Here is a 17,125-nt window from a genome sequence, read left to right on the forward strand (position 1 = left end):
GCGGAGTAGCTCTTCAAAAATAGCAAAACTTATTTTGCTCTGCATTTCCCGGCCGAGCGTTTTCAAGCATGACAAACTGTTTAAAGCTGTTTATTTCTCTGCTATTGCTTAAAATTTTTATCAAAGCGCAAAAATAATTTTAGAGAAGTGGTTTTAGTTGTTTCATTGAATTTTATCTAAAATACCAGCTGCTCCGCAAAATTTCAAAATGCTCCCCAAAATAACTACAGATGCTCCTAAAACTGTTTCTCCTACGTTGGCAACCCTGATTATTATATATGTTTATAACACTGATAAATATAATTTCTATTTTTCTATCTAGTTTTTGTGCAATAACCATGTTGCTACTTAATATGTTTTCAAATAATAATTTTTGAAAACTTGATATTTTTAAAAATATTCTCAAGTTAATAGTTGCTGAGATTCTTCAGTTTTCATAATGAGCTGCTATGTGTTATTTTTTATGCTAGTTTTTTTTCTATTAATTTGAAACGGTTTTAAGGGCTTCTTTATGTTAATGATAAACAGCATAATTTTTTTAATGTGATAATGTATATAAATTTGTAATTTGTACACAATAATTATAATTTCTTTTGTGCCTTCATTTTTACAAAATGTGCAACTAAACATTTGAAAATAAAAAAATATATATTTTTTATTGTATTGAAATTATTTTTGATGAAATTCATTGTAAGAAAAAATCACACAATGTTTATTCTGTCAAAACATACTTCATTATTTGTATTTAAACTTAACTTTTAAATACAAATTGTAACCGCACAGTTGATGAGAAAAAAATGCAAGTCTGAAAAAATCAAGAAAATTATTAAAGCTTATACTGAAGCTCATTGAAAAATCACAAACTTATACAAACCTCTTAGATTTATATTTTAATACATTTTCGGCATAGAAGTTTTATTTCTTTATATGCACAATAATCTGTAGGGAAAATATCTTTATCAGTTAAAAGATATTAAAAAATACTGACTATTACATAGAAAATAGTTATATTTTGGCAATATGAATGGCAAGTTTATAAAAAGTATTAATAGGCAATTCCATTTTTATAGATTTGTCATTTATTGCACAAATACTTTTTCAATGAGTCCAAAAATCTTAGAATCTTGTTTCATTACATGAACTTTATAAAGAACATAGAATCTACTTCCATAAAATGCAATTAAGTTTTGAAGATTACTTAAATTATAATTTTTGAGATATGCCCGTTATTGAGCCAATACTTAATTACTTTCTTAGCCAAAACTTAAGTATTGTTTACGGAAATCTTCAAAGTATAATTGCATTATGTAAAAATAGATTCCATGTTCTTCATAAATTTCATGCAATGAAATAAGAATGAAACATTATTGGACTCTTTGTAAGGGGTTTTGCGCAGCAAATGATACGCTTGTACAGTGGAATTGCCCTAATATGCCTTTCAATATTATTAATGAAAAACAATACAGTCAGTACTTGCTTTATGTGTCAAAAATTATGGTTACATTTTAGAACACGCTGAATCTAGCCCGGATCTGTAAGTTTTGGGCTGTTAGCAAAAAATCAGCAGGGTCTTTAACCGTCCGTTAAATCTCTCCTCCCCCCCCCCCCCCAAAAAAAAAATTAACAAGTGATTTTTAACTGCTTCAATTCAACTTTCATTTTGTAACACATTCATTTGTTATTTTTTATTGTTATTCTTTTAAGGCTTTTAGTTTACTTTTTAAAACGCTTCTGGGTAGCTGTGTGGGGTTTTTTATTCTGATTTTTAGAAATTCATTTTATTTCTGAGTTTATGTCAGCAAGATGACAAGCTGTCCATGACTTCACACTGCCCCTGACTTTGTTTATGTGCTTCAGTGATATGTATTGAGTATCAATTTTTCCTCACATTATTACCAAAACGTCACGAAATATAAACACGTCACAATATATAATTTTTTTTTTTTTTTCATTTATTCTGTTTATTTAATTTTTTTTTATTTAATATTTTTTTTTTTTTTTTTTTGGACTTTTATGCCATCTCCCCCTTCGGCCTGTGCTCAATGTTCAATCAACGTCTAAAAACTTGCTGTTTACTCAAGGAATTATTTATACCAATTACTTTAACACTTTTGTTGTACTTCTCATATTAAACAGTTCAAGATGAGAAGCAATAAGTTCAATACTATTGCTTGTGTGTCAAGAATCACGGTTATATTTTCAGGAGTGCCCCTCTCCCTCCACCACAAAAAAAGGAAAATACCCCTTAATCTCCCTTCCTAGGTAGACACTCCTGACATTTTAGAACACACTGAATATTTAATCAAAATTAAAAGCTCGATGTCAACTCAAGGAATTATTGACACAAGTTATTTGAACACATTTTATTGTGAGAAGCAATACAATGTTGCTTGTGTGTCAAAAATTATGGTTAACTTTTAGAACGAGCCAAATGTTTTATCAAAACCTAAAAGCTCTATGTTAGCTCAAGGAATTATCTACACCAATTATTTAAGCACATTTAGTGTTATTAAGTTTAGCAAATTATGAAACTTATTTCATTGTCAAAGGACTAAATTTGAGACAAGAGCGTTGAGCATGGGGAAAATGAAGTAATTATTTCAAGTGGTTAAAATTATTTTACAAAAATTTTAAGTAACATGTAATATATGAATCATTTTAGAAAAATTTACATGCATGATAGGCCTCAAAGCAAAAAAACTTTTATTTTTGTTTTCACTAGGAACATTTTTTTAATAAAATTAAAATAATCTTAGAAATGTGCTTTGCAGTCTCAGAAAACTCATCAGGCTGAAAAAAAAGGGGGGGGGGAAGGCAGGCGATTTTTGAGTTTCTGAAAGAAGAGTTTGCAATTATTATTGCAAAGGTTTTATAGATCCACTATTTGTTATTAGTAATGCTGACCACTTTAGTGATTGTAATCCGGTTAACACTGAAATTCGGGTGTGTTTTCGTGCGTTAATGCCGGATATTCCGTATTTCCCATTATGCTTTTTATCTCCGCACGCGCCTCCGATAAAAAATTTTCCTTATTCCAAATTTTTAGCTATTGTGTTGTAATTATTAGTAATATGCATTGTGTAGACCTGTTATAAGTGCAATTTTAAAATTATTTTGCTTTAATGAATTCTTTTATTTCTCATTTTTATGCTTTTGTTGCCTTCATTTTGAAAAGAGAAATTGCATCTTCTTAATGATATCAAAAAGTTTAATGTTAAATCGCTGGTTTTTTTTTCCCTCGACGATAAGTTTATCGAATGTTTATCGCAGACCTTGAAAATGCAATTCTAAAGTATTTTTATTGAAATAAATTCTTTTATATGCCGATTTTATACTTTTGATACCTTTATTTTGAAAATTGCTATTTCTTAGTATTCGCTATGGAAGTCGGATTTTTTGGATTTTGTTGTGTATATACTTTGCTATTTTAACAGGAAAACAAATACGTATTTTTTTTAACTCATAAAATTGAAAAGTTTTGAACGACATTCTGTCCTTTAAAAGTAAAATATCAAAAATATAAATGCAGAATCGTGTGCTAAATTTTATTTATTGTTTCAATTAATTAAGATTATCCAAGCATACTTAACATCTGTTTTTCTTTTTCTCCTTCATTTCTATTTTCATAAATGATGTCAAGTAACTTAGTGGTCCCCGCTCTACTACATCCGATTTGGATGAAATTTTATAGAGGTGTAGAGATGCCTTTGAAACTCGCCTATACAAATTTTCAGCTTCCGAGATCCAAATCCTGAGGATGTAGGATCTTCCAAAAAAGTGCTCCTAATGGCCGATCAGCTTTTTGTGACAAATTGCCATGTTAAGGCTAAGATTAAAAAACATTTTATCGCACTGGAACCTGAAATTTCGGGCGCTTAAAGTAAGTTCGGATGTCAATACATTCAAGTACTCTTTTAAGCACTTTTATTTTACTTGGCCTGTTTGTCAGGGAGTAATCTGAGGCCTGGTTTTGCTTATATTTCAGCAATTAGATCACTTAGAGACTTCTGGATTTCACTAAATGATTTACTTAATCTTAGGGTACAACTAACGCTGAAAAATTAAAATTCTGAAATAAAATAATTATTTCGGTTAGGATGGAAAATAGCTAATTTCACGTAATTTTCCCATTAAATGTTAAATATAAATCCCATTGTTACAAATTTCGTTGCCTTGCTACAGTAATGTTAAAAACCAATCAATCATAATGAAAATTTTGAATCAAGGCTTCTCTGAGGCAAGCATGAAATTAGCAAGCATAAATCCTAGAGGAACAAGGATTAAATTTTAGTGCCAACTGCTTAAAGTTTTAGACATGTATATACAGTCGAACCTTGATATCTCGAACCTCCTTATCTCGAAACCCTTGATGTCTCGAAAAAATATTTTTCCCCTGCATTTTATATAAAAACCCCTATGTATTTTCCATAGTTATCTCGAAATTTATTTTTCGAAACCCTTGATATGTCGAAATTTTTGCACCGAAGCAAGTTTCAGTTGTCTTTTTTCTTTGGCAATTTTTGTAGTAAAATCAGTTCCAGGAACCAGTTTTCATCTCTCTTCTTGGAAACTTTGTGATTAAGGGATTGAAGCAAGATGATAGGGGAGTGTTGGTATGAAAGGGGTGCTGTGTTTTCCCCCAGAATTTAGAATCTTTGTGCATTTCTCTCGAACATGTTGTCCATTTTGAGGAAAGGGGGTTGATTTTTCGCCAGTCACTTTTCAAGCGAAAACAGAAAATGCGTTCCTCATTTTCATCTTTCTGCTTTTTTAACTGTTACAAAATGGCTGCTGAAAAGTTTTTGAATGTGGGGAGCTACTAGTTGAAGATAAGAATTTTTAAATTTTTAGGTAAAAAAACAAGTTGAAATTGTTGTTCATTTCAAAATCTCTTCCTTTGCACTTTCGACAATTATAAAATTTCAAATCTAGTAAAATATTGAAGACTACTTTATTAATCGTAATTCAAAGTGGTCTCATAGTACATATATAAATGCATATAGCGTACATGTGTGTAATTGTGAGAGTTTCTAGTGTAATTTTTTTTAAAAACCTTGATAACTCAAAAACTCGATATCTCGAAATTTTTTCCCGTCCCGAGAGATTTGATATATCGAGGTTGTACTGTAGGTTTTTTTCCCCTTTTAGTACGGAGCATTTATATGAAAAAATAAGGGGAAGTTCCGTGATGATATTATATTTCTGAAACACATTTACGCTAAAAAGAATAAAATAACAGATTTTTTTAAAAAATACTAAGCACTTTTCAAAATGCACTCAAAAGGACAAAAAAACTTTTCAGGATCAAAAAGGACAATTTAAGTATTCCTTTAGTTTTCGAAAATTCCAAGAAAATGACACCACAAACGAAGAAAAGTGCGATTATAGTCATTTTAAACCAAACGTTCCCAATAAGAAAAATATGCATGTTTCAACACTCGAAGTTTTGATTGGAAGCAAGATAATAATAAGAAATTCTCTTCATAACTTGAGCCGCACTTTATTCGTTTGTGGCGTCATTTTCTTGGAATTTTCGAAAACTAAAGGAATACTTAAATTGTCCTTTTTGATCCTGAAAAGTTATTTTTATTTATTTATTTATTTGAGTGCATTTTGAAAAGTGCTTAATATTTTTCTAAAAAATTCTGTTATTTGAGTTTGAGCTCATTAGATTTTGTGTAGCATGCATGTAAACTCGTAAAAAAGCTCCGTGGATAATTTTTTTCTGGATTTTACAGTGGCTCCCAAAAGTGTTGGTACACCTACGACTTTCAATGAAATAGCACCTATGCATTGGTTAGAATTAATGTTTCGGAATAGGTATTTAATTATAAGATCTATGATCTATTTTTAACAAAACTACACGAAAATTTTTAATAAAACATTAAATCTTAATTTTTTGAAAATCAAAAACCAAAAAGTGCCGGAAGTTTTATCTCACAAAAGTCTTCGTACACCTTGAAAAAAAATGTCAAAAAATTGGTAAATAATCTAACTTTTTACAAAATTACTATTTTGTAGAATATCATGCAGTATCAACAACAGCTTTTAAACGTCTGGGAATAGATTTCATTGTTTTTTCTTTCTTTTTTTATGCAATTTCTGAATACGTGTTCAGCCGCACTTCGAGTCTTACTGTTTCTAGTTTGCTTTTCGTTTCAATGGTGTATTTTCGTAATCTAGCCTCCAGATATCTCCAAATATGTTCCATTAAGTTTAAATCTGGCGATTGAGGAGATATTTCTAAGTTTAAGGACAATTTTTGAGGCACCAAACGCAAACGTGTACTTCTTATCGTTATCTTGATAAAAAAAAAAAAAAACAAAAAACAAAGTTGTTTCCGATTGCCAAATTTTGGGCTAATAGTTTAAAATTATTTTTTGAAGTATTTAAGTGAACAGCATGATTCATTATTTCATCAAAAAATTCCAAATTTCCAAGTCCTGATGCTGTTATGCACCCTCACACAAGAACACCTTCACCGTCTTGATTAACTGATCTAGCTAAGTTCTTAAGATTAAATTCCTCATTTTTTCTTCTATTGACAATTATACACCATTTTAACCCAAAATATTGAATTTGTTTTCAGTTATAAGCATAAGTTTACTGTTTTTCGCACGAACAAGAAAATTTCTGCGGGAAGAGGTCCCCTTTAATCCAGCTAATCAGAGAACATTGCGAACAATTTTAGGTGAAAATTAAACGTGAAATGTTTCATTCAATTCTGCAGAAACTTTTTCAGCGCTCAAATGTGTATTTTTCATATTTTTTTAAACTGTAAACCTTCGATCACACTTTGTTAACTTTGCCAGTTTACCTTTTCTTACCTTGTTTTCGATACGATTCTTGTCTTTAAAGCATTTTATCAAGCACTTTTCACTATAGAATGGTATAAATTACCTAATTTAGAGACATCTCAAACCAATTTATGGCTACTGTGAGGGGAAAAAAAACCAAATTTCGAATCGCGTTTGTTGTTTTCTATGCATACTTGCCATTTTAAAATAATAAGCAGAATATTAGGGAATAAATAAACAAAAAATTAAAGGCAAATGACTTTACAGTGTCATTACAATGCGAAAATAATAAAAAAAACCACATATGATAATTTTAATCATGAATTTATTCGAAAATATTTCAGTGTACGATGACTTTTTGGCGTATTTTTCCTCTGGTCTCATCGTTTTTTGACAAATTTCAAAAATAAAATTTGACAATATTTTGAAAAAACTACTGGATTTTATTCAGAATGGCATAGGAATGGTGTGAAAAAAAAATTGAACTTCATATTCGAATTCAATTTTGCGTTATTTTGGTTTTACTACAAAATTTTAAGGTGTACGACGAACACTTTTGGGAGCCACTAAGTTTTCATAAAATTTGAACAAAAATAATTCAAAGGCTCGTACTTTGATTCTATTGTAAAAATAATTGTTTTTAATGTGTTGCAGTTGCAGATTTCCTAAAAGATAGTGTCATCCAAAGTAACTATCAAAATCGTCAAGTGAAAAATAGTCTATAGTAGCTCTAGTTACACTTTGCATCTTTTCGTTAAAATCATTCGGAAGAACAGATTTTCCCCTATCAAAATGTGTTTATCTTCCGATGGTGTTCTTTCAGATAAGGATTTTTTAAAAATGTGCTCGAAATTCTGTCTGTCGTAACGAATTATCATGTTTAAACTAAGGTTGCTGAAAATTTTATCCCACTGGAAGCCTCTGAAATTTTAGGAGCTTAAAGTACTTATGGTTGCCAATACGTTCGAGTTCATTAACCTTTGTAGCATGCATGCAAAGTCTTAGCAAAACGCTTTGAGATGTTTTTTCGTAGATTTTAGAATCATAAAATTTGAACAAGTCTAATTCAAAAGCTCGTACTTTGTATAATCCTATTGTTATTATACGTGTTTTTAACGGGTAACAGTTACAAAACGTAACTATTGATTCTCTAAAAGATATTGTCATCCAAATAAGTGTCTGTCAAAATCGTACGAGTGAAAAATATCCTATTTTCAAAGAGCTATAGCTCAAGTTAGTCACCCTGCATCTTCGTTTTGTTAGTACCAGTACCACTAGAAGCAACAGATTTTTTTTCTTTTGAAGAAAGATTTTATTTCAATAGTGTTCTGTGAGATAAGGATGAACAAATTAGCTTGAAATACTATCTGTCGTTCATGAGGAAATCTTGTTCTACAACGAATAACGGATGGTGACTGTCATCTGGTTTATAGTGATTTTGCGACGTTCCATTTCAAATTCACATCGGCGCGTTATCAGGGACGTGCGCAGAAATGTTGGGACCCGTCACAAATGACTTTTCGAGTCTCCCCCCCCCCATTATGTTCACCCCTACGTATACTTCACCCCTCATTTTAAAGATCTCGAACCCGGACCAACAGGTGTCCCCAGGGCATAAAACTGGTCAGTAAAAGTAAGTTAAAGTCATTTTAAAAATTGGTCAGTATTTACAAAATTTAGTCAGTAAAGTCTTTTTTTTTTTTTGAAATTTACTAAATGATTCATTTTAAGATAATATTCACAGTCAATTTTGTTTTCTTTTTCTGCTAATTTTTTTAAAAAATCCAAAAGAGCAATCAATTTGCTAATATAGTAGCCCAATTTCGCCAACCTCGTTGTCTGTTTTACTTGATAAAAATCTTTGCTAATCTTTTACTGGATTGGAATGATTTAGCTTTATGGAAAACCTACCCTCACCCCCCCCCCCCCTTGATATTCGGTACATTCTTTGAAACATTTTCCTGATTTTGCCCTAAGTCCAAAGTAAGATGAAGATTTTTTCAATAAGGTATACATGACAGCTACATTTGTGTACAATATCGAGATGAGTAAAATTATTTATGTTTAAATTCTTATTTTAATTTGTTGCTTTTAACTTTCATCACAAGTTCTTGCAGCATAAATGAACTTACACCCTGTCCCAAAAATTTAGACACAAATATAAAATGCAATTCACAGTGAAAATATGAATGGTAGGATATTTAATTTCATATGTGTATACTAACAATAAACAGCACATAAAACACAAGATAAGGTTAATTTATTAGAAAAAAACATCATGCAGGGTGCCCACATTGGGGGGGGGGGGTTCATAGCGCAGATTGCGTCATTGAAATTTTTAGGGAGGTTTGTTTTGAGGGGTATTTTTCTCTTTTATTGGAGGAGGGGATCTTTTGCAATGTTTAGAGGGGGTGCACCCTTGATCTTAGAGGGACTGGCACCCCTGCATCATTGTTGAATTTATTTAGAAAAACAAAATAGGGTATCCCATAATTTTGACCCTTTTTATCATCGGAAAGTTGTGGAGCAAGAAAAAATGGGGCATCAGAAGTGAGGGGTGTTAGGAGGCGGCACCCCTAAAGCTCTTTTTTTTTTTTTTTTTTGTAAAATTAGGCTATTTTTTAGATGTTAGCTTTTCTTTATTGATTAAAATATCTCTAAAAGCATGGAACGTGGCCTAAAGAATCAGGACTGATGGAAACCGTAAACTTCCCCCTTCCAATTCAAAGTTGCATTCTTATGAATTATCATAAGAAAAGTCCATTTATTTGGCAATTTGTAACAAGAAAATGAGCTTTCTCGACTATTATCGAGTATTAGAGGACCATCTTATTCCAATACAAGATTTGCTAGACGGACCAAAGTGTATTTCAGCAAGCGCCTTCTGATGCATGCGACTCAACAAATCTGTAGTTCAATATGAATAATATCAATGCCATGGAATGGCCACCGGTTAGTTCAAACTTTAATCCAGTGTTAAACGTGTGGCAACATCAAGGACGGATATAAAAGAGGGGGGATCGCTCCTCCCTTGAGGAACCCTGTAGCGGTAATTTCTCCGAATTGAGGTTCAAAAACGATAGTGCAGGCCATCTTTGATATGACTTTAAGGAAAAGAATATGGTTCAAATCTTCCTCTCGGAAATTTTTCGAAAGAACAATTTCAAAAGGGCGATTTTAAACTTTTTTTTTTATATCTGGCGAAATCCAACATAATTACAGCACAAATATACAGATTGTATATTTGTGCTAACAAATATAGATTGTTTATTTGTGCTAACAAATATACAGATTGTATGTTTGTGCTATAATTACGTTGGTTTTCTCCAGTTATTTCTTAGCATAGGATTATTTCTCAACCTTTGGTGATGTTTGGAGGACTTCGGCCATGCATTTTTCAAAATTTAAGTCTTGAAAGACGGGATTGTATATATCTCAAGTAGCGTTATAGTCCAGTCAAATTAGGTCGAAAAAGGGCCGAACCCGGGCATTCAAAAAAAAAGAATGCACCTATGCCAAATTGTTCAGTATCATGAGGAGATAACGTACCAAAAAGTCCCAAGAGTTTGAGCGTCGGGTTTGGGAGTTATAGGGGGGCAAAGAGATGATGTTAAGACTGGGTGGGACCGAAACATTGTCCCGGAATTATTACGAAATTGAATTTATAAAACGCAATTTTAGAGTAGATAATGGTCAAATACATTGGAGAGGTAATAGTAAAAAAAAAACAATCGCTCGCTCCTTGATAAATTTCTGGATCCGCCCTTGGGCAACATCGGCACCAAAATTATATGAAACTGGAAGCCAATATTTTTCGACACAGGAATAACTTGATACTTACGATGAAAAACCATGTGTTTTAAAGTAACTAATGGAAACACAATTTCATGTTTCTTATTTTCATTTGTAACTATGTTTCTCAACCTTAAATATAATTCATAAATTAAAAAGTGTTTGTAATTATAGGACACCCTATTTTCTAGTTTTCTTATTAAATTCAACACATGGTGTTTTAAAATAAACCACCCTAACTTGTGTTTCACATAGGGGAGAGGGGGGCACATGTAAACATGGGGCACATGTGAACAAACCATATTTTACCCAGATAACATGAGGAAAAAAATCTGAAAAAAATTCATGTAGATGACAGCAGGAGTACTGTATGCTGCCTGAAATTTCAAAGATCTCAACCATTTTGTTTTTTAGTTATCATAATAACTTCTGTTTTGGAAGGTGCCAGTAAACTTTCATGTTCCAGTTCTCAGAGTAAAAACACATTCAACACTATCTTTATTGTGATTTGAACTTTATTCATTTTGAAGTGGGATTTATAAAATAAGTTTTTGTACTCTATTTTTTTAAAAAAATTTGAAAGAAATATTGCTTTTTATCAGATTATTCTTAAGTTGTTATATGGGGCACATGTGAACACACTATGTAGGGGCAGGTGTGAACTGTTTACATGTGCCCCATACTGTTTTTTTTTTTAATTTCAAAAATTGTTTATTTTTTTTTTGATTAGGCTAATTAAGAAACATTGAATAATTAAAAATTTTAATAATTGAAGTTAGTATCAGCTGTACCGCGACTGTGTTGGAGGCTCTAAAAGTGATCGCGGTTTGTGGAGAGAAACAAGTTGGACAAAATGTTTCAGGCGAGAGAGGTGAACTTGTATCATTTTGTGGTATAGTTAATGCAATGGGAAACATTGTACCTCCTGTTTTTGTATTCCCAAGAAAAAGATCAAGATATTTTCTTAAATGGAGCACCATCAGAAAGCTTAATGTTAGTATCCAAAACTGGATGGATGACAGCAGATATCTTCCTAAAAAGTTGTAAAACACTTCCAAAAGTACTCCCGCTGTACCGCAGCAAATCCTGTTTTGCTTCTACTTGATAATCATAAAAGTCACATCAGTTTGGATGTAATATTATTTTGTCGTGAGAATGGAATAGTACTCCTTACATTCCCCCCTCATTGTTCACATCGCTTACAACCTTTGGATGTAGGTGTTTATGGCCCCTTTAAATCTGCACTGAAAACTTCTTTCAATGACTGGTTGACATTACACCCAGGAAAAAGAATAACTATATATGAAATTGGTCAGTGTTCTTCACCAGCTTTCACAGCAGCCTTTACATCCAAAAATATTAAATTGGATTTTTCTAAACCAGGAATTTGGTCGTTATCTCGGCTTGCTTTTACTGACGCTGATTTCATCCCAATTCAAATAACAAGCTTAATGCCAGTTAATCATGAGGATGCCTCCACCAGCTGCAATGCACATTCAAGTCCTACCCCAGAATGTGTGAGACCATTGCCTAGAATAGAATTTCACGATTCCACTCTAGGGAAAAGTAGGCAGTGTCAAAAAAGAAAATCAAGAATTTTGACAGATACCCCAGAAAAAGACATTGTTGTCAAAGCTATGGAAGAAAAGGCAGAGAAAATGAAGATAAAATGTGAAAGAGTTGCAAAGAAAAGAAAGTTAGAACTTGCTGAACTGTTGAAAAAGGAGCAGTCAAAGGTTGTAGTCAGTGACTCCGAGTCCGACATTAGCTTTGAAGAGAGTAGCCATCAAGAAATTTGTGCTGAAGTCATCCTTGCACCAGAAAATTTAGCTGTGAATGACTTTGTCCTCGTAGAATTCACTACAAAAAAGACAAAAATTCACTATGTTGGCCGTATCGAGAAAATGGAGAGTGATGAAGCAAATGTTAAATTCATGAGGAAGCAGAAGAAAGAAATCTTTGTATTTCCAGAAACATATGATACATCGATGGTAAACACTGATGATATTCTGCTAAAATTACCCCCACCTACAATTTTAATTAGCACATATCGAGCTGCTTCTTCAGTTTCTTTTTCTGTAAAACTTGAAGGCCATAAGTTAATTTATTATGTACTCAATATTTATATTTTCATTGTGTTTATTAGTGTGTAATAAAGAGTACTTAAAGATATGCTTAGGTGCATTTTATATTATTTATGTATCTGTTCACTTGTGCCCCAGGTGTGTTTACAGCCCCCCCCCCCCACCGAGGCAAATGTGAACAAAATGTAACATATTTTAGAATTAATTTTTAGGTTGGAATTTACTCTTGTAGAAGGGGGATAACTGCATGAAAATATTAGCAAATGTTTGATTTATCATATTTAGCACCTTTTTCTTTTTTATCTCAAATCAATAATGAAAAATATAGAAAAATGTCGTTTTTGTTCACATGTGCCCCTCTCTCCCCTACTTTTATTATCATCTCATCTGCATAGTACGAAATGAAGTCTCCAAAAAGCGTCTGTTAGTGTGATCGCACAAAATTCGAGAACTACCCGGCCGATTTCCCTGAAATTTTCACAGTATCTTTCTTTTCACCGCTAAGGTTTGCGGAGCAGTTCGAAAAAAGAAATCGATGAGTAGTTCTTTTTTTATTCTAATTTAGGCCCAATTTCATGGGCGGATTTATGGGGGGGGGCAGAGGGGGGCAATGCCCTCTCAATTTTGGAAGAACTTTATGTAGTAATAACACATTTTTCAAAAATAAAAAAAATCATTTTTTTTTCTTTTTTGAATAGTTTAGAAGAGCATGGGTCAATTTATAGGGGAGGGGGCATAACGGCAATACCCCCCCCCCCAGTTTTGAGAGGACATTATATAGTAACAACACATCTTCCAAAATCTTAAAACAAAAAAATCATGACTTTTTTCTTTTTTGAATAGTTTAGTGAAAATAAAGAGAATAGCGAATGTCCTTTTCTGATGGGGAAAAAAAGGACAAAAAAAAAAAACCGAACATTAAATACAAATAGTGCAGCTGTCGCTGGTATGCTGAAAATATGCCTAAATTCACTATTTTGGACTGAAAACTATTTGGGCAAGTGTATGAAAATATAGGCTAAACAAGCTATACATTAAGCTGCAACACTCAATAATAGTTGACGATTATTTTAACAAATTAGAACCTAAAACAAAGGGGGAGAACCCTCCCCCCCCCCCATTCGCGCTAACAGAACGATCTACTCGTTATGATTTGTGTCCACATTTAAGGCAGATTTGTGCATAATATTTATGTTCTTAGTAGATTAATTGGCTTTTTGAGAGATTCTAAAAAATAGTCCCCCCTCCCTTTTTGAGAGAGAGAAAAATTTAATTCTAACACAAACTGAATAAATTTCAGTTATCTGAGTATTCTGATTAATTGAATCTTTTTACTTAGTGGGAAAGTACAATTTTACTTACTTTATAAATACTGTTTAAAAATTAAGGTAAGTCATAATCATCTAAGTCTAAGTGAATCGGTCCTTGTCATTATTGAAATCTAAATAATTGAGTCATCAAAAGTTTTGGAAAATTTGTGTAAAATTTTATAAAAATCTATAAAAACCCTAACAAAGATTGGTAAAATCGTAAAAATCCTTCAATTGTGAAAACTGAGGAATTTTTGTAAAAATTACAAGAAAATCAAGCAAAAATCTGCAGGTAAGAGTGAATTACAAACAGGGCTGAATTTGCCTATAAGATAAACGAGCTATTGCTTAGGGATCATGCTTTGAAGTGGGTCCCTAACTCCCCCCAAAAAAATTGCATGATTCGTTCCTTAAAAAATGAAAATTGGTTGAAAAAACTAATTTCATTTTCAAGTGCTTGAAAACTTTGAATATTTGGAAACATGTGGCTACAAATCTTAAATTTTAAAATTTCTAACAAATGGTAGAGGGAGAGGAATGCCAAAATTTGTCAAATTCAGCTCCTTGCCACATCCTACAGTAAAAATGTAAAACTCATGGTTCTTGCGATTGTAACATATTATTCGAAATAACTTTTTGTGACTCACATGTTTCATATCTTGCTATATATTCAAAATGCAGTATTTTGGATATTCTTTAGCATTGATTGCTTTTATCTTACTGCTACTGCATATTGTTAATCTGTTTAGCCCGAAAAAAAAAAATCATACACTACCTCTATTCCTTTTCGTTTTCTGCACTTCTTATAAATAAAAAAAGGTTGTTTTAATGAGAAATCTATAGTTTATTTTTTCTTTCAAACTTAAAATGGCTGTTTCTTACAAAGTTTGAACAATACTGTACAACTGTATAATCTAGTTATCACTTTCTATGTCTGTCCCATTAACCTTTATAAGGCTTCAAAATGCAGAATTTTATGTCCATTTTACAAAATTTCCTCCGGGGGAGAAACCCCAGGGACCCCTAAAATTAGATATTCTATTTCCCACTTAAAAGGGAGCCCTGTGTTATTCTCTTGATATCAGCCCCCTCTCTTAAGGTCGATTCAAAAAGGACAACATGAAAACACACATTAATAAAAACAACACAAAAAAGTCAAGCATAGACAAAAACATGGGGGTGGGGGCTATAAAAATGTTGCTCAAAAAAAAAAAAAAAATCCTGCCCCCCCCCCCATGAACTCAGTCCTAAATCCGCCTATGCCCAATTTTCTCATAAATTCCCGAATATGGAGGTGAAAAATTACTTGCACATGTATTAATTTTACATATCGTTGGAAAGGGTAGAAGTTTCCACGTTTTACGCAATTTGTATCAAAGCTCAAACTTAATTACGGCGGAGTTACAGTCGTCCCTCGCTACTTCGCGCTTTGATTTTCGCGGCTTCACTACATCGCGGTTTTTTCTAGTTTTTATTTTTCAAATATAGTAATTAACCTTTTTTATGCGCTCGTGTAAACTTTTTACTTCATAAGAATAACAAAGTATGTCTTTTAAGTAAAGTGAGCTCTTTTAGGGGTTGTAGTTGTACTAGTTGAGGGAGTGGAGGTATAAAATCTCCGAAGAAAGTGAAAAGAATAGCTATTTCATTTTAACCGTTAAGCACTAACTGAAAAGTATAAATTACTGTATTATTACTTGGAGATAAATGCATCTGTAGAGTGTAGATGGTGTTTAACAATGTACTAGCTTTTAAAGTTGTATACGTAATCCCTTTAATGAGGATGAACGTTGAGGAAAAACGGGGGCACATACGGTCACTAACTGGCAATTAATTCATTATCAAACAAGATGTACTTTTTTCACAGATTAGTTGTAGTGTGTAAGAACTACAAGTGTGTGTGTAGTAGTGTAGTTTATTTCCCAATAATCAACAACGTGATATCTTTTTAGTTTAGTGTATTATTTTGTGTAATATATTGAATACTACAAATTTAATGGTGGCTAAGGGTGCTGTTATGTCTAGGGTGCTCTATCTTAAAAACCTATTTAAATAGTCGTAAGTTTTATGTGCTCAAATAAGGAAAATATTCGGTTTATAAATACAGAATCCTACTTCGCGGAAATTCAGTTATCGCGGTCAAGTCTGGAACGAATTAACCGCGATAAACGAGAGTTGACAGTATTTCCATTTTTAGCTCGAATTTTTTTTAGGCTTCGCTGAAATTTAGACACTACTTTCTTCATTAAATCAATCAATAAAAAGTGAAGGAATTGTGCCACAGTTTTCTTTTTGACACCATTGGAAAAAGCGATATTTTTTACTCCAGATACATCTCGACCGATGATCTAAAAAATAAGCTTCTATCTCGAAAGGAAAAAAAAGTTACAAGCCTTTTTAAATGAAATTCAGAAAATCTCATTTCCATTCAAATTGTTAACCATTATCTTTCGCATTTTAATTCCTTAAACTTTTTTATTTTGTGTTTCCATGGTTACGCTTTTTAGATCCATCTTTCGCATTTCAATTTCTTAAAAGTATTTTAATATCTGTCGTCATTGTTTGGGAGGGAAATTTTGCATGATGTTTTTTTTTAAATTTATTTATTTAAACCTGATTGTTGAAAATACGGCACTTGACACAGTTTTTATTTTCAAGGTAGACCGGGCAACGCAGCTAGTGTGTGAAATAAATCCCCCCATTCGTATATTTACTGTGAATTGTATTTTATGCTTGTGTCTATTTTTGGGACAGGGTGTAGTTTTTGTACATGCAAAAATATTTGCTCATTAGTAATTAAAACAATCTTCTAAATGTGTTTCTGAGTTATACTAAAAGATGTTTTTATCTAAAAAATAAAAGGAATTAGTGTATAAGTATATATTTTTTCCACTTTGTGTTTCCTTTTTCAGAATTTTTTGTGCAATCACGATTGTTTATTGTTCTCATTTGACCGTCTTTGATGTCCGTGTCTTTTTCAACCCCCACAGTCACCTGCAGGCGCGGCTCCATCCCCCGGTATCCGCTCCTGGTCGGTGGCGTCCATGTCCTAGACACACGCACGCTCATACACATACGCACTCACACACATACACACACGCCTTTACACACGTACACACACGCCAGCGTGCATACGCACAGG

General features: G+C 32.4%; 1 protein-coding gene across 1 annotated transcript in view; it reads left to right on the forward strand.

The window, feature by feature from the left end:
• Positions 1-12,493: 12,493 nt before the first annotated feature.
• Positions 12,494-17,125, forward strand: part of LOC129233869 (bestrophin-2-like) — a gene marked incomplete at its 3' end in the record, with an annotated part of 39,040 nt that continues 34,408 nt past the window's right edge. Inside the window, exon 1 of the mRNA XM_054867798.1 lies at positions 12,494-12,580. Coding sequence (XP_054723773.1) covers positions 12,494-12,580 — 87 coding nt within the window. The remainder of the gene's footprint in view (positions 12,581-17,125) is intronic.

Source organism: Uloborus diversus, unplaced genomic scaffold, assembly GCF_026930045.1.
Source record: "Uloborus diversus isolate 005 unplaced genomic scaffold, Udiv.v.3.1 scaffold_756, whole genome shotgun sequence".
In the NCBI taxonomy this organism is placed as follows: domain Eukaryota; kingdom Metazoa; phylum Arthropoda; class Arachnida; order Araneae; family Uloboridae; genus Uloborus; species Uloborus diversus.